At 43.6% G+C, this 17,418-nt stretch overlaps 1 protein-coding gene across 1 annotated transcript in view; it reads right to left on the reverse strand.

Moving 5' to 3' along the window:
• Positions 1-16,598, reverse strand: part of LAMA2 (laminin subunit alpha 2) — a 408,847-nt gene extending 392,249 nt beyond the window's left edge. The window contains exon 1 of the mRNA XM_075444852.1: positions 16,517-16,598. Within this exon, the coding sequence (XP_075300967.1) occupies positions 16,517-16,598 (82 nt within the window). The remainder of the gene's footprint in view (positions 1-16,516) is intronic.
• Between the last annotated feature and the right edge of the window lie 820 nt (positions 16,599-17,418).

The raw sequence follows: 17,418 nt of genomic DNA on the forward strand, positions 1-17,418 counted from the left end.
GCTCTGGTGAGATCTCACCTGGAGTCCTGCATCCAGCTCTGGAGCCCTAAGCACAGGACAGACATGGACCTGTTGGAGCGGGTCCAGAGGAGGGCCACGAAGATGATCAGAGGGCTGGAACACCTCTCCTGTGAGGAAAGGCTGAGAGAGTTGGGGCTGTTCAGCCTGGAGAAGAGAAGGCTCCAGGGAGACCTTGTAGCAGGCTTTCAGTCCTGAAGGGGGGCCTACAAGAAAGCTGGAGAGAGGCTTCTTAGCAGGGCATGTAATGATAGGACAAGGGGTAATTATTTTAAACTTAAAGAGGGCAAATTTAGACTAGAAGTGAGAAAGAAATTTTTTAACAATGAGGGTCATGAAACACCGGACCAGGTTACCCAGAGAGGTGGGAGATGCCCCATCCCTGGGCACATTCAAGGTCAGGTTGGACCAGCATCCCAGCTGAAGATGGCCCTGCTCATTGCAGAGGGGTTAGACTAGATGATCTTTAAAGGTCCCTTCCAACCCAAACTATTCTATGATTGTATGATTAAGTATTATACACCTATTTGAAACTACCACTGGTCAAGTTTTTCATAAAACATGCACATACTCATAAGTGCGCAAGAAAGAGTGATTAATGTTCATGAAATCGAAAGTGGGATTCTAGCAGTACCATCTGATGACATGCCAGTCAATATTTTTATTCTCACAAATTCAGAACAGCTGTTTCTTCAGCCCAGCTGACACAGTGAAAACTCAGCTTGTACACAGAAAAGTTTAATTCCTAACAGAAGAGATTACTATGGATCTGTATATGTCATTTTAAAGAACTTCCTCTTGCATGCCATTTCCAGAATTAATCTTAAAAGCTAACTGGTTCTGTTCACTGTTTAGCTACTGCTACAAAGTCAAAGGAGCTCATACAAAGATAGAAACAAAGCCTCATTTAACATAGCTCTCTGTAGTGACTTACTCCCTAGTTTTCAACTATGGCTAATACTTCAGTTTAACTATTCATTCTGACAGCTCTGGGACCCTCTGGCTCCTCTTGTTCCTCCACTCACTGTAGAAATAAACTGCTTACACACACATATGCTCAGCAGAACATTAAGACAGAACAAAATGTTATGTGCTGGGTGCTCCCCTTATTATTCTTCACTAGGAATGAAATTCTTGCCATGAGGAAGTCGGTAATAATTTCACTGTAACTTCAAACAAACCCAACTTTCACGCTAAAATGAGTACACGTCACATGATATTAGGTATTTTACTGAGATATTTCAACTAAACAGCCATAAAGGAAAACCAGGTAGTGAATGAGAGAAAATTCTCTCCTTAAAGTCTCTGTGAATTTGCTTTAACAGGGAATAACTGAGTTCTGTTTCACTTCTAGAAAATAATTGTATGGGAACTGTCATATTGTAGACAGATGCTATGTGTTTTAACTAATTTGAGAAGTGATTTAAAGGTCTGCTGTGCAGAATATAATGGCTTTTTAACATGAAATTTAATAATTACTCGAGTTTATGAAACAGACTGAGCAGAGTAATTTCATCTCATTCTAGATTGTCTTAACAATGTCAACGCACTTTGAAACTAAATGTTACGTTACAGAGGTACTTAGATCAATTAATGGATTAATTCATCAATGGATTGTCAATTAATTGGAAACATTTATTTTCATACTGTGCAGTCAAAATTCTTTCTAATTCCTAGAAACAACTCTATTCTATGGGACAAGAAGAGTCTAAAACTGTGACCTTCACACACCATGTTCAAAGTCATGCACCTGAGCAGTATAAATGCTCCTCCAGCCACATTCGACCCTGGGGACCTGTCAAGTAATCTTAGGCACACACTACTCAGCCACTCAGCTTCTTTTGCACAAAACTGACAGACCATGCAACAGTTACTGGGAAGAAAACTCTGCTGTCATAACAGCAACATATAAACATAAACAAAGATTGGTAATAACAGAGGAAGAGAGGTAGTAGTTAAAGTCCACATTATGCGTGTTATAGTAGGGGTGGTTTTCACTTTGCAGTTATCAACAAGTAAGGGCAACAACTTACATCAAAACTGTTTAAGCTTTACTTTTCCTAACTTCTTCAAACTGCCTGTGCAATGGAATTATCTGTGCTGTGATACTTGATGTTTCCAGGCATAAGTCTTCCTATGAAAATATTCACAACTAAAATGAAGGAAAAGGGAGACAATAAGAATTTCTTGCATGAGAAATGTGCAACTGGTTTATTTTGCAAATGCACAGAACTGAGGTCGAAAATTAAAAGCAGTATCTACATTCAAGCTACAACAGATTTCACTATTTTTGAAGTAGACTGCCTACAAATTATCCCATCTTCCATACAGATGGAGAGATTCACATGAAAAGTGATGGTGTACAAATGATCATCTGTAAAACTGGAATTCCTGAGGACTCATAGCAGCTTACAGTTACATAAGGCAGAATGCTTGCTACTTACCAGATCTTTAATAACCAAGGCATAAGAAACTGTCTGCACCCTGAATGTTGAACTGAATGTTGCATTTTCTCATGTTAATTGAAGCAAAGAGGCTCTGCAGACTGATACTCGTATTACACAACTTGTAAAGAGCACAGACTACTATCCGCTGTTATTCTTTCATGTAGGCACAAACGACACCCCAAGTCGGAACCTTGGCAGAATTAAGGAAGATTTCAAAGCCCTGGGGGTGAAAGCAAAAAGCACTGGTGCCCAAGTGATCTTTTCCTCCATTTTACCAGTTGGAGGAAGGGGACCATCTAGAAACAGATGCATTATGAGTATCAGCTCCTGGCTTCGTGGCTGGTGCCGCCATGAGGGTTTTAGTTTTTGTGACAATGGGACTTTCTTCAATGATTCTAACCTGTTAGAGAGGGATGGGATCCACCTGTCTAGAAAAGGCAAGGGGATCTCTGGCAATAGGCTAGCCAACCTGGCGTGGAGGGCTTTAAACTGAAGGACTCGGGGGGTAGGGGGCAAAGTCACCATTCTCAAGCCATCCCATCTGGCTGGGGATTAATTGTGGCTAATCAGAGCAGTGACAAATGTTCCTCAGCTGCATCCCAAGCTGAGAAGCAAAAGACCAACAACCTTAAAGTGTGGGCATGGACACGGCAGATCCTTTTGCACCCCTCCAGGGAAACCAGCATGCTTGAGTTCTTCTCGGAAATGACTGGACAGCAATGCACACAGCATGGGCAATAAGCAGGACGGATTGGAGATCTGTGTGCGGTCGCAGGGCCATGATCTCATTGCAATCACAGAGACATGGTGGGACAGCTCACATCACTGGAATGCTGTCATAGATGGCTACATATTCTTTAGGAAAGACAGGACAACAAGGCAAGGTGGTGGAGTTGCTCTGTATGTGAGGGTATCTGCCTGGGGGCAGAGGAAGAACAATTCAAGAGCTTGTGAGTTAGAATTAAGGGACAGACTCATATGGGCAATAATGTTGTGGGTGTGTAGTACAGGCCACCTGACCAGGAGGACGAAGTTGATGAGGCCTTCTACAGACAGCTGAAAGTAGCCTCACAGTCACAGGCCCTGGTTCTCGTGGGGGACTTCAACCACCCTGACATCTGCTAGGAAGACCACACAGCCAGGCACACACAGTCCAGGAGGTTCCTGCAGAACATCAATGATAACTTTCTGATACAAGTGGTGTAGGAGTCAACGCAGAGAGGAGTGCTGCTGGACCTTGTGCGGACAAACAAAGAGGGACTGGTTGATGATGAGAAGGCTGGGGGTAGCTTCGGCTGCAGTGACCATGAAATGGTGGAGTTCAGGTTCCTGCGTGGAGGAATCAGGGCGATAAGCAGGGTCAAAACCTTGGAATTTAGGAGAGCTAACTTTGGCCTCTTCAAGGAAGTACTTGGAGGAATCCTGTGGGTCAGGGCTCTAGAAGGTAGGGGTGTCCAAGAGAGCTGGTTGCTGTTTAAACATCACTTCCTCCACGCTCAGGATCACTGCATCCCCCTGAGCAAGAAATCTAGCAAAGGAGGCAGGAGACCCGCATGGATGAGCAAGGAGCTTCTAGTGGAACTCAGACAGAAGAGAAAGGTCTACAGAATGTGGAAAGAGGGACAGGCCACTTGGGAGGAATACAGGAATGTTGTCAGAGCATGCAGCGATGCAATGAGGAAGGCCAAGGTCCACCTGGAATTAAATCCGGCAAGGGATGTCAAAGACAACAAGAAGGGCTTCTTCAACTACATCAGCAACAAAAGGAAGACTAGGGAAAATGTGGGGCCACTGCTGAATGAGGTAGGTGCCCTGGTGACCGAGGATACAGAGAAGGCAGAGTTACTGAATGCCTGCTTTGCTTCAGTCTTCACTGCTAAGGCTGGCCCTCAGGAATCCCAGCCCTTGGAGGTAAGAGAGAAAGCCTGCAGAAAGGATGACCTTCCCTTGATCGAGGAGGATTGTGTGAGAGATCACTTAAGCAATCTGGAAGCCCACAAATCCATGGGCCCCAATGGAATGCATCCATGAATGCTGAGGAGTTGACAGATGTCATTTGCTGAGCCACTCTCCATCATGTCTGAAAGGTCCTGGTGAACAGGAGATGTGCCCAAGGACGGGAGAAAAGCCAGCGTCACTTCAGTCTTCAAAAAGGGCAAGAAGGAGGACCCAGGGAACTACAGGCCAGTCAGCCTCACCTCCATCCCTGGCATGGTGATGGAAAAGCTCATTCTGGAGGTCATCATCAAGCAAGTGGATGAAAAGAAGGTTATCAGGAGTAGTCAGCATGGATTCACCAAGGGGAATTCATGCCTGACCAATCGGATAGCTTTCTACAATGGCATGATTGGCTGGGTAGATGAGGGGAGAGCAGTGGATGTTGTCTACCTTGACTTCAGCAAGGCTTTCAAACACTGTCTCCCATAACATCCTCCTAGGGAAACTCAGAAAGTGTTGGCTGGATGAGTGGTCAGTGAGGTGGATTGAGAACTGGCTGAACTCGGAGGGTTGTCATCAGTGGCGCTGAGTCTTGTTGGAGGCTGGTAACTAGTGGTGTCCCCCAGGGGTCAGTACTGGGCCCAGTCTTGTTCAACTTCTTCATCAATGACCTGGATGAAGAGTTAGAGTGTACTCTCAGCAAGTTTGCTGATGACACAAAACTGGGAGGAGTGGTGGATACACCAGCAGGCTGTGCTGCCATTCAGCGAGACCTGGACAGGCTGGAAAGTTGGGCAGAGAGGAACCTGATGAGGTTCAACAAGGGCAAGTGCAGGGTCCTGCACCTGGGGAGGAACAATCCCATGCACCAGTATAGGCTCCGGGCGGACCTGCTGGAGAGCAGCCCTGCGGAGAGGGACCTGGGTGTCCTGGTGGACGACAGGTTAACCATGAGCCAGCAGTGTGCCCTGGTTGCCAAGAAGGTCAATGGCATCCTGGGATGCATTAGGAGGAGTGTGGCCAGTAGGTCGAGGGAGGTTCTCCTTCCCCTCTACTCTGCCCTAGTGAGGCCCCATCTGGAGTACTGTGTCCAGTTCTGGGCTCCCCACTTCAAGAAAGATGAGGAGCTACTGGAGAGAGTCCAGTGGAGGGCTATGAAGATGATGAGTGGACCGAAGCATCTGTCCTATGAGGAAAGGCTGAGGGAGCTGGGTTTTTTCAGCCTGAAGAAGGCTGCCAGGGGACCTTATAAATGCTTATAAATATCTGAAGGGTGGGTGTCAGGAGGATGGGGCCAGACTCTTTTCAGTGGTGCCCAGTGACAGGACAAGGGGCAATGGGCACAAATTGAAGCATAGGAAGTTCCAGCTGAACATGAGGTCTTCCTCATGTTTACTCTTGTTTACTCTGAGGGTGACAGAGCACTGGAACAGGTTGCCCAGGGGGGCTGTGGAGTGTCCTTCTCCGGAGATATTCAAGACCCGCCCGGACAAGGTCCTGTACAACCTGCTCTAGGTGACCCTGCTTTGGCTGGGGGGTTGGACTAGATGATTCACAGAAGTCCCTTCCAACCCCTATCATTCTATGATTCTGTGATTACAACCAATTACTGAATTGCTTTCAACATAACTAATGTTCATATCTATCAATTTATTTTAAGACTAATTCCATCCCAGCCAGATATATATCTTGTCAAAACCTTTGTGAATTCTTCCATAAATTGAGTTCTTTCCTTTTTTTCCAAGATACCATAGTTTAAGATAATCAAGCATATTCTCAAATGCTTTTCTGAAAACCCAAGTCTACCATAATAGCCCTTATTAATATGTCTAATACAAATTCTTTGAAGGTTTATCCATATAATATACAAAAGCCACTTTGGCTCTTTCCAGCACAACATTTTTATCCATGTACTTACTAATTCTACTCTCTACCATGTCTATAAATGTATTCAGTTCTAAAACTGTAGTTACAAGATCACCATGTAAGGCCTTTTTTAAATATTTGCATCGTATTTGCCAGCTTACTTTTCCCCTCTAATGAGGCTGTTCATATAACCTATTCAACAATTGGTTATATAATGTCATCACTCTATAAGCACTTTCACACCAAGTTCTTCAAATCCTTCCATAATCTCAAATACCTATTTCCCCTAGAGGTACTGAGCTGATACCACTCATCAGCTTTAACCAATCCATATCTCAGCTGATTTTATAAGCATTTTCATGCCAACCACAAATCCTACACTTAGAGTTGATAACTTAACTAAATCAGCTTTTCTATCCTCCTGTATCTGCTGTTTAGATCAAAACCCTGAGAGCATTAGTTGTCTGCATCCTCCATAATGCTAAACACAATCAGAAATTCTTGTGTATCTTTCATTAGTTTTCTCATGAGCACAATTTTTCTCTTGAATTACTTTATATATGTGATCCAGCACCATATCATCTTGTGTATATATGGCACTTCTACTTTAATCCTAAAGAGTTTGGAATACAAAAAGAAGGCTTAATATCAGCAAATGTTCATTCCTGAAGGAAAAAGCTTGGTTTATTAGCCGTCATCTCAGAGAATATATAACTATTTTTATTTTCATTCTTACAGACTGACATAAATAGCCTTCTCTCCCAAACTTCTCCCCTCAAAAGTGCCTTATGTTCCCCAAGCATTGTTTTTAAGATGCACAGTGTCAAACTGTACATGGATCAGTGAGCCACGTGTTCGAATTGAAAGCCACAGATGACTAAAGTAAAAAACAGATTTTGTGTAGATAATAAAACAAATAGAAACACTGTGCAAAGAACTATATACACAGTTTTACTATCCAAAGTAACATACTAAACCAAGTACTGATCTCTCTCTTACTAGTGGCACACATGTAATTTTACTATTTTGACTTATATTACTGGACTTAAGATGAAAGACAACAGTGAAGGAAAAAAGCAGACTAGCAAAACAAGTAGTTGCATAAGAACCTGTCACCACCTCTGAATCACAGAAGTTTTAAATACATATTTTGGGACAAACAGATACTGTAAGTACAAGTCAAGTACTGTATAAACAGCCACAGATGTATTTGATAGTATCATGAAGAACCAATACATTAGAACACAGCTGCAGCCATTGATCCCTTTAGGTAATATCATCTAAGAAGGACAGACAGAAGAGAAATAATGAGAATAACAATATTGACCAAAGGATAAGCTATATCTTCAATGAATAGACAAATGACTCAGTGTAACAACTTGAGTTCCACTTTATTCTTCTGGGACAGTGTCTAATTTACCAATGAACTGACTCAAGCTCTTGATGATGATGATTATTTATTTTTACTATTGTTTTTCCCATCACTTTTCCATGCCAGGAAAGGTCTTTCACCAATTAAACCATGAGCTTCAAAGTCACTTTAAAATAACTCCTACCAATATGGCAAGTAGGCTCAGTGGATTTTCCCTTCTAGTTAACAAGCTATGAAGTTGATACAAGCATTTAACTATTAGTTTTGCTGGCAAATGACTGCCTTATTCCTGATGTCAAAGCTGCAGCTGGGGGAGGAAACTGCAGCTGTATGCATAATCAATGATTATAGGGTATGCATGTAAAAGCTTCCCAACTACTCTGAATTTAGAAAATATTTGCCGTATTTACTATACAAGCATACCAAAAGCAACTGGGAGGAAGAAGCACACTTACACAGACTGTAAACCCACAAAACACACAACCTTAATACAATGGAACTAATTTAGAAGGCTGTGCCCAGCTGCAGGAAGACATTGTGCTTAAGAGAAGAATTCAGTGTGCATATTACAAATATATTATTCAATTAAATGTGTGGGGTTTTTTCCCATGGTAAAGAAAACCTTTTTGTGTGAGGGCTCAGTCTTCTTTGAAAATTAATGATTAACAGAAAATATTTTCCAATTATACCAAAATCAAAAGCCAATGAGAAACGTACTCTGTTTTATGCCCTGTACTGTGTATGGGAATTGTTATATTCACAGCTGGGGTTTGTCCACAATTGTCATAAAAGCTGACTAAAAAATAATCCATAGGAATGAAATGGTACCAAGAATTTATTTTTTTAAGGTAATATTCACAAATTCAGTATTGTCAATGATTGCTCAAGGTTAAACACATGAAGTGTACCTTTGATGCTCTGCAATCATCTTCTTGTTGCCACTACAAAAAATGTATGCATAATTCACACAACTAAGTAAGATGTGTAAATGAATCACACTCAAATCACCAGCTCTGGGATTTGCACAAACACACATGCCCTATTCCCACTGGTTTCAAATATTAAATTCAAAAGCCCCGTATGTTTTATCTGTGTTACTTTGCATTCTTTAAAAGGCATAGATTTCTTCTTGTTTCGTAGAGCTCACTGGCTTTCAGAGGAATCTAGACTACTCATATTCCCTACCATTCCAAACAGGTTTAGAAAATGCACAAAATAATTATCAGTGCAACATAATATTTTATCATACCTATTGAGAACCATAGTAATATAACAAATAATGCTATATATTTATTCCTTTTCCCAGCCTAAAAGTTATTCAGCAACAAATATATAGCAGTAGTTCTGTATTCTTAGGGCAGGATACACTTCAGGAAAGTTAATATATGATGCATTTCCCTATAGCAGAGATCATCCAGTTATTTCTGTGGAACAGGATTACAGGCTGTTGAGCAACTAGCATAAACAGAGGAAAACATCGCCATGTTCAGCATCTTCCATTAAAAACTAATGATAGCCTGAGTGAAAGTGGTATCTAAAACTCTCAGGGTTCATCTGAGGATCTGGTGTATATGTAGGAAATCAAATTAAATCCTAAATCAATTCTCAGTCTCAATGAAAGTGTGCAGAAAAACAGTGCTTCTGATTTCTTTTTCTTGCATCTCTAAGTTCCTGATTGCCAATCCCCAGCTTTGCTTCGTTTTCCCAAAGCAGTGGGAAATACACTGTACATTTAGAGCCATTTTGCAAAATTTTCTGATGAAGAATTCTTCTGATTCTTTCTAACTGACCTCAAAGACTGCCCCCACTCATTGGAGTAGGTGAAGAATGACAAGATATAGTCATTTGCCATTAAAAAAGAATTGGTATAGTTATAAAAATACATTTTAGAAACCCTATTGTGATCACTTTGGGGTAATTTTCTTTTCTATTATAACTTAAATGCATGAATTATGACAGTAGTAGATACATATGTCAGTTGGGACAGAACAAGGCGTTGTAATGTTATTTGGATAATCCACTCTGCAGGAATGCTCATTACTCTTCCTGAGGTTTCACAAGAGTTCCCTGGCATAATGCTGCTACAGATGCTTTACAGTCTAACATTATTACAAGGTCTGATTCAAAGACATTGTCTGCTAGAGGAATCTGGCAGGGAGCACAGTCCTAGCAAAATCCTGTTGATGCTAAGGTGTAACTAATGGAGACTGAACTGCTGAAAAAATTGAGGGTGGCAACTGCTATTTGTTTTGAATTTCGCAAGAATTCTGAGAGATCTTTGTTACTTCTCAGAACCAAAAAGACACAGATTCAAGTTACTTTTTCTGGAAATCTTACCAGTTTTGTAATCAAAATAAATCCTAATAAATAAAAATTTAAAAAAAAACGTATAATCTCGAACTTATCCATGGTACAGAAGTGGTCTAAAAATCATTGCAATCTTCTTCAGTACCTCCCTTATCTATATTTTCAGACTGAGGAGAACATCAAAACCACAGAAAAGCAGGCACTAGCAATCAGCTGTCAACTACAGTAGCTGGTACAAAAGAATAACATGTAGTCGTCAGCAAGAGCCAGCTCATGAACTAGCTTTAGTGGCAAACATCGAGGAATTCCCTTTCCTGCTTCAGATACATGGACGGAGTCAATGTAAAGTTTAGCCAACCTAACATTTTTGTCTGCATTTTACAATGGTGAGCAAGATTTGGTCTGTACTATTGTTAGAGTGGCCGCAGTTGTTAGTGTGTGACATACGAGCTCTCAGATATTCTAGACAGAACTCTCATTCAGGAACAAAAATATTCTGTAATTAAGGGATGATTATCTAAGAAAAAATTTGGGAAAGAAAAGAAAATAATTAGGCGTAGACACTGGTTCACCTCTGCGTGTATTTGTGAGCTGTTACCATTCCTGACCTACAAATATAAGGACTCTGGACTTCAGAGGACAAAAAGAAAAGAAAAAAAAAAAAAAAAGCTATCCTGCACCAGGAATTCATGCTGTTTCTTACTCCAAAATACTATAATCTCCAACAACTGTCAGTCCAAGTAGCTGGATAAGAAATTAGAACATGTGTGGGTGGATTCCTTCCTCCAGCCTGAATTAATTAAAAATGATTGTTTGCTGTATTATTTTAAAGCAGATTTTTGGAACAGGTTAAAGAATCACTGTTCTGACTTTAGTATTTAAAGCCTAATAAGACAGACTCCTGTAAAGTAAGAAGAAAAATTAATAATAAGGGTTTTAAACATAAAGTGCATCTTATGTTTTCATTTGTTGCTCAGAGAAATTCACACATTCTTGTACAAGACCTACCTCATTCAGTTTGGCTGTAGTTATTTCGAGTTAAAGCATGTACACAAACAACACGCGCAAATTCATGTCTCCAGTCAGTCTGGGCAATTCTACCTCTTTCTAATACGTTAGGTTGGCCTTTAATTACTATGTTTTCCTTTCTCACATTCTAAACCTGAAATCCATGTTAATGCACTCTGCTTTCACTTTCTCAACCAGTTATTAAACTATAAGAAAACAATATGGACAACAACTTTAAAGTAAAAAGTTATGATCCATCACAACACATTTATGAGAGCCGCATCTCCCAGAATTTTGGGGCTGTTTAATCCCTATTGCTCAGGCAGCACTAAATACTCCAGAGAGTTTCTAGCACTGATCAATATTCATTCTGTATACAAACATGTATAAAAAAATTGAAAAATAAATTTAAATCCTAATTTCCAGATCACTGAAATTTTTCTAAAAAGGAGAAATCATGACTGACCAATCTGATAGCTTTCTACAATGGCATGACTGGCTGGGTAGATGAGGGGAGAGCAGTGGATGTTGTCTACCTAGACTTCAGCAAGGCTTTCAACACTGTCTCCCATAACATCCTCCTAGGGAAACTCAGAAAGTGTGGGTTAGATGAGTGGTCAGTGAGGTGGATTGAGAACTGGCTGAATGGCAGAACTCAGAGGGTTGTCATCAGTGGCGCTGAGTCTAGTTGGAGGCTGGTAACTAGTGGTGTCCCCCAGGGGTCAGTACTGGGCCCAGTCTTGTTCAACTTCTTCATCAATGACCTGGATGAAGAGTAAGAGCATACCCTCAATAAGTTTGCTGATGACACGAAACTGGGAGGAGTGGTGGATACATTGGAAAGCTGTGCTGCCATTCAGCGAGACCTGGACAGGCTGGAAAGTTGGGCAGAGAGGAACCTGATGAGGTTCAACAAGGGCAAGTGCAGGGTCCTGCACCTGGGGAGGAACAATCCCATGCACCAGTACAGGCTTGGGGCAGACCTGCTGGAGAGCAGCCCTGCGGAGAGGGACCTGGGTGTCCTGGTGGATGACAGGTTAACCATGAGCCAGCAGTGTGCCCTGGTTGCCAAGAAGGTCAATGGGATCCTGGGGTGCATTAAGAGGAGTATGGCCAGTAGGTCGAGGGAGGTTCTCCTTCCCCTCTACACTGCCCTGGTGAGGCCTCATCTAGAGTACTGTGTCCAGTTCTGGGCTCCCCACTTCAAGAAAGATGAAGAGCTACTGGAGAGAGTCCAGTGGAGGGCTATGAAGATGATGAGTGGACCGAAGCATCTGTCCTATGAGGAAAGGCTGAGGGAGCTGGGTTTTTTCAGCCTGAAGAAGGCTGCCAGGGGACCTTATAAATGCTTATAAATATCTTAAGAGTGGGTGTCAGGAGGATGGGGCCAGACTCTTTTCAGCAGTGCCCAGTGACAGGATAAGGGGCAATGGGCACAAACTGAAGCACAGGAAGTTCCGTCTGAACATGAGGAAGAACTTCTTCACTCTGAGGGTGACGGAGCACTGGAACAGGCTGCCCAGGGAGGTTGTGGAGTCTCCTTCTCTGGAAATATTCAAGACCTGCCTGGACAAGGTCCTGTGCAGCCTGCTGTAGGTGACCCTGCTTTAGCAGGGAGGTTGGACTAGATGACCCACAGAGGTCCCTTCCAACCCCTAACATTCTATGATTCTGTGATTTAGTAGCATATAGAATGAATGTAAATAGGGTATACATAGAATATAATATACTGCAGCATACCTTCAGTGAACGAGGCTTGTGACCTGTTATAAAATCCTGAAACTGGATTAAAGAACTCCTTTTTTTAAAAAACATACACAACTTTTACACATTCTGAGACCTCCACCCTCCACAATGGACATATTCTCCTTCACATTCTTGAAGCCAGAGCCCCACACATGTTGACTAAGCAGACTGAATGGATTAACTAATGGCTAAATTCTACCTTTCTTCTCACAGAAGAGAAAGTACTTTGGGGCTCTTTCTCCCAAACAGCCACTGATTTTCAATGGTTATCTTAAAGACTTCTACATTGCTTTAAAATTTGGTTGATACTGGACGACATCTTCAAAATTTATTTAGGTGGGAACAGTGATAAACAGAGCAATCACCTAAGCCTTGTTCTCTCAGGAAAGCAGAATGCAAATTTATCAACATTATCTGTTTCAATAACAACTAAATCATTTACAAGCACCACTCTCCAAGTAAAATCAGCAGAATGTTTTGAATAGTCAAATGCCATCAACCATGATTGAAATGCTCTCTATATCAAGATTACAGCTGAAGGGGTGGGGTGGTCGTTTTTGACAACTGACCTTACTCCAAAGACATTCCAATAAAGAAATTGGAGACTTGACTTTCGCTTTTCCAGATTACATTAACAAAGCATTTGTTTTTTCTGTCTCCAGAAACAGAGCATCAAAGTCCACACAACATTCTTCAATATTCTTAATATGTGAAATATTAAAATTATGTCCTATTATCACTCTTGTCTTTTCAGAGTACTATATACAATATGCACACATGTACATATGTGGGAAGGAATGTTGTAACTCCTCATTTCCATGAGGTAACATAGAGAGAACAGTTTTGAACTAAACTCTGCAATCTCATTATAAAAACCTACACCTACAGACAGACTTAAAAATATTGACCAACCTGCCACCATCCATTGACTAACAGACTGGCACCAACCATATTCTGCTAACACTAGGCTGATGTTCACGCCTCATTTCTGTTTCAAGTGAGAAATTTCACTTTGACATTATAAGCATCCTGTATATGTCAGCTCTCGGAGTCAACTTACACTTCCGATTTGTGAGACGCGAAGAAACAGCTATACTGCATGAGTTATCTCTACTGACGTCAGAGGCTGACACCGCAGATCAAGTTACTGTGCAGTGTATGTTCCTTAGCCCTGTCCCTACTACTCAAACCTTTCACAGATGCATAGGTTCAGGTCTTTCTCTTGATAGAACTTAGACCTTCTAATAAATGGATGAATTCTTCAAGATCAAAAGCAAGTTTTTTATTCCTTTCTAAACTACAACTATTCTGTTTCTCTCACATTCCACAGGGAAGAAGATGAACCAAAGTTCAAGATTCAAAAGGAACATTATATAGCACTTCAGTAAGTTTGCCTTAACCACAAGTTATGTATACCTTCAAGAAACACTGTTACACAATGCACATGCCTTTCTGGTTCTGATTCTTCCATTTTATGAGAAATTCTACATGACTACTTAGTGTTCAAACAACAGAACAAACAACATGTGTAGCTAAAAAAACCCTCAAAACTTAAAATTAACTCCAGGTTTCTGACTACAGTAAATCTTCTCACAACTCAAAAAAAAAAAAAAAAAAAACAAAAAACACAAACACAACCATACAAAACAGAATTACAGACTGTTCTCATCTTTGAGGTGCAAAATGTTCTTAACTGTTCTGTTCTAAAAAGCAACATGGGAATTCATTGTGATGTCTCAAATACTGTTTTTCAAAGCATTGCAACTTTGTTACATAATTTTCTCCACAGACATCCGACTGGTCCTAACAATTACAGAGCAATACTTAGCATCCAGTGTTATGGTTATTACCAAATAACTATTAAGAGGAATAACAAAAGTTATAAGTCTAAAGGTATAAATCATGGGTGTAGTAACGTTCTTGTACATGTTTAAAATCCCCCAGGACTTCAGTGAAGTCAGACGTTTCAAACTCTCTGCATTAGAGAGTTCGTTACCTCTTTGCCTGGGCAACACAGTGTTATCTACACAGTGCTAGCACCTCCTAGCAGTTGTAACAGACTTTAGAAAGAAATTTAAAAGACAGTAAATGGCTCAAAAATTTGGCAGGCCAGCACTTTAACTCAACTGTGAGGTTTAGACAGTCCCATCATCACATTATTAACATTTAATTAAAAGTCCTGGTGCTCCTCATGGAATTACCAGAGCTCATTTATAACATAATTCCAACGATGCTGCTGATGAACACCCAAGACACCGGTTTCTCATTTAAAAGGAAAATAATGATTAGATCCCTTCACTGCAGAGGTTAAAAAACACAAGCTACTGCATAAAGCAAAGGACATTCTCCAAAAACATCTCTGTGTGTGCATGTGAGTGAAAGAGGGAAAATATTAAAAGAAATGCCAAATAGATATTTTTCTGTCTGAAAAGTTTGCTGGCACGACGAAAAAAGAAAAAGAAAAAAAGCAAGAGGAAAACGCATGATGTACCGTATCTTAAATGCTCTCCTTCTAAAATCCCAGTCTTCGATGTTTACCAATAAGCCATCATCTAAACACAATCTAATTCTGGATGAGGTTTTATCTACACAGATACTGGATCAACTGTCGTTTATCCTCACACAGTAAAATTAGTATTAAGGAGTCAGCTGCTTGAGACACTGTTTTCATGAAATGACAGTGCCTCATGTTTTCCCAAGTAAACCCTAAACCCTAAGCATTCGTTATCCAAAGTGTTTAGCCTATAGCGTGGCATCAAGGTCAAACAGAAGCTAGCTGTTATCCCAGCGGCTTTAATTAGTTTTATTTTAACACACCCAAGGTATCTCCTTACTGAATTCTTTTTAGCAAGGCTAAAAATGTAAAGAGCAGCAAATGCAGGCACCAGAAGGAATACTCTGAGCTGAAGAACGGTTTTAAGGATTTGCTACGAGAGGAAGTTTATTTCTCCCCTATCAGTACATTGCTCTTTCCAAGTAATGCTAACTGAAAAAGAAAACAAACAAAACAACCCTTGGTGTCAACACACCTAAACACTGTGTAAGGGAAGATGGTTGTGTTCGTAAGACATTGACGCCGTGCAGGATACAACTGATTCTGTTCCCAACCCAGCCGTGGTTGGCTTTTAACACCGAGAAAAGCTCTGCTCCTGCATCAGCGCATCACATCGTCACCTGAACTAACGGCAGCCCGAGCAGCCCCCAGGTGTTTCAGCCTCCCCTCACCACAGAGGTACCAACGGACAGGCCCAACGCGGGCAGAGGGCTGACGGCGGGCTAGCCTGCCAAGCCTGCGGGACGCTGCGGGCACCCGGGACACGTCGCCCCTAACCCGCAACACCCCGAGCCGTGACCTCCCGCTCCGCGCTCACCCACCGCGCAGCTCATCCGCCACGCTCCGAGCCGCGGCTTTGCCCTCTCATCGCAGCGCCTGTGCGTGAGGGTCAGCGGGGCGAGGGCGAGCGGCAGGCAGCGCCCCGCCGGCAGCCCCCGCGCCCGCGGAGCCGGGCGGCCCTGCCCCGGGGCGGGGCGGCGGCACTGGGCCCTTTGCGCGGGACCCCGCCGCGGGCTGTGCTCCCGGCGCCGCGGAAGCGCTCCTCGGCCCGGCCCGGGGGTCAGCGGCCCTGGCCCGGCAGCGCTGCCCCGCCGAGTCCCCTCTGCAGGCCGGGCGTTACTTGTCACGCTCGGTGCCTGTGTCCCCCCCCGACCCTCCCGTCGCGGCAAGGGCTCCCGAGCCGGTGGCGAGGTCGTCTCCCCCTCTGCGTCCTCCGCGGCCCCGGCCAGGGCGAGGCACGGGCTCCCCGCTCCCCCGTACCTCTCTGCGGCGGCGGCGGCGGCTGGCCCCGGCTGCCGAGCGCCGCCAGGAGCAGGAGGAGCGGCAAACTTTCCCGCGCCATGGCTCCCGGGCAGCCGAGCTGCTGCCTCGTCCCGCCGCGGGCCGGCCAGGCGAGTGAGCCGCCGCCGTCCGGGAGAGGAGAGGAGACCCGGTGGCCCGGGCAGGGAGCAGGACACACCCCTGCCACACACACGCACACCCCCCGCCCCGCCGCTCTCCGCCCCGCCGGGCCGCGTCTCCCGGGGCAGGCGAGGCGCGACAGCGAGAGGGGCCGGTGGGCGCCCCGGGCGGAGCGAGGCCGGGATCTGCGGCCGACGGAGGGGGCAGCGGCCGCCGCGGGCTCCCCGCGCCCGACCCGCCGCGGCCCGCGCGCCGGGAGCGGCCAGGTGGCGCCGGGAGGGCGAACGCCCGCCTCGCGCGGCGCCTCGCGCCACCGGCACGTGCCCTCCCGGCGGCGGCGGCGCCCGCCGTAACGGGCGCTCGCGCTGAGGCCGGGTGCCGCCCGCGCCCGCGGCTGCCTGGGGAGCGGAGAACAGCCCGGAGCCTCCCTGGAAACCGCCTGGCGGTTTGAAAACGCAACGTTTACCGAGTTACCGGAGAGACGGATAAATACCTGTAGCGGGGGAAAAACAAAAATGTTTCTGGGCAGGCGTTCGGAAAACTGGAATTGCAAATAAGTCAAATACATTTTTCCTGTCAGCGCTAGCCACAACTGACAGGAGAAAATCCGTATTACAGCATAAAGGAAAAATTAATGTCGTGTTAAAATAAAATGCTGATTAAAATATGTTGCATGGTTTTCCCGAAGAATAAAAAAATACATTTAAAAAGTCAACAAAAACTGATTTTGGTAATGGAAGGAAGCGAACAGCAAGGCTTCC

This window comes from Opisthocomus hoazin, chromosome 2 (genome assembly GCF_030867145.1).
Source record: "Opisthocomus hoazin isolate bOpiHoa1 chromosome 2, bOpiHoa1.hap1, whole genome shotgun sequence".
NCBI lineage: Eukaryota > Metazoa > Chordata > Aves > Opisthocomiformes > Opisthocomidae > Opisthocomus > Opisthocomus hoazin.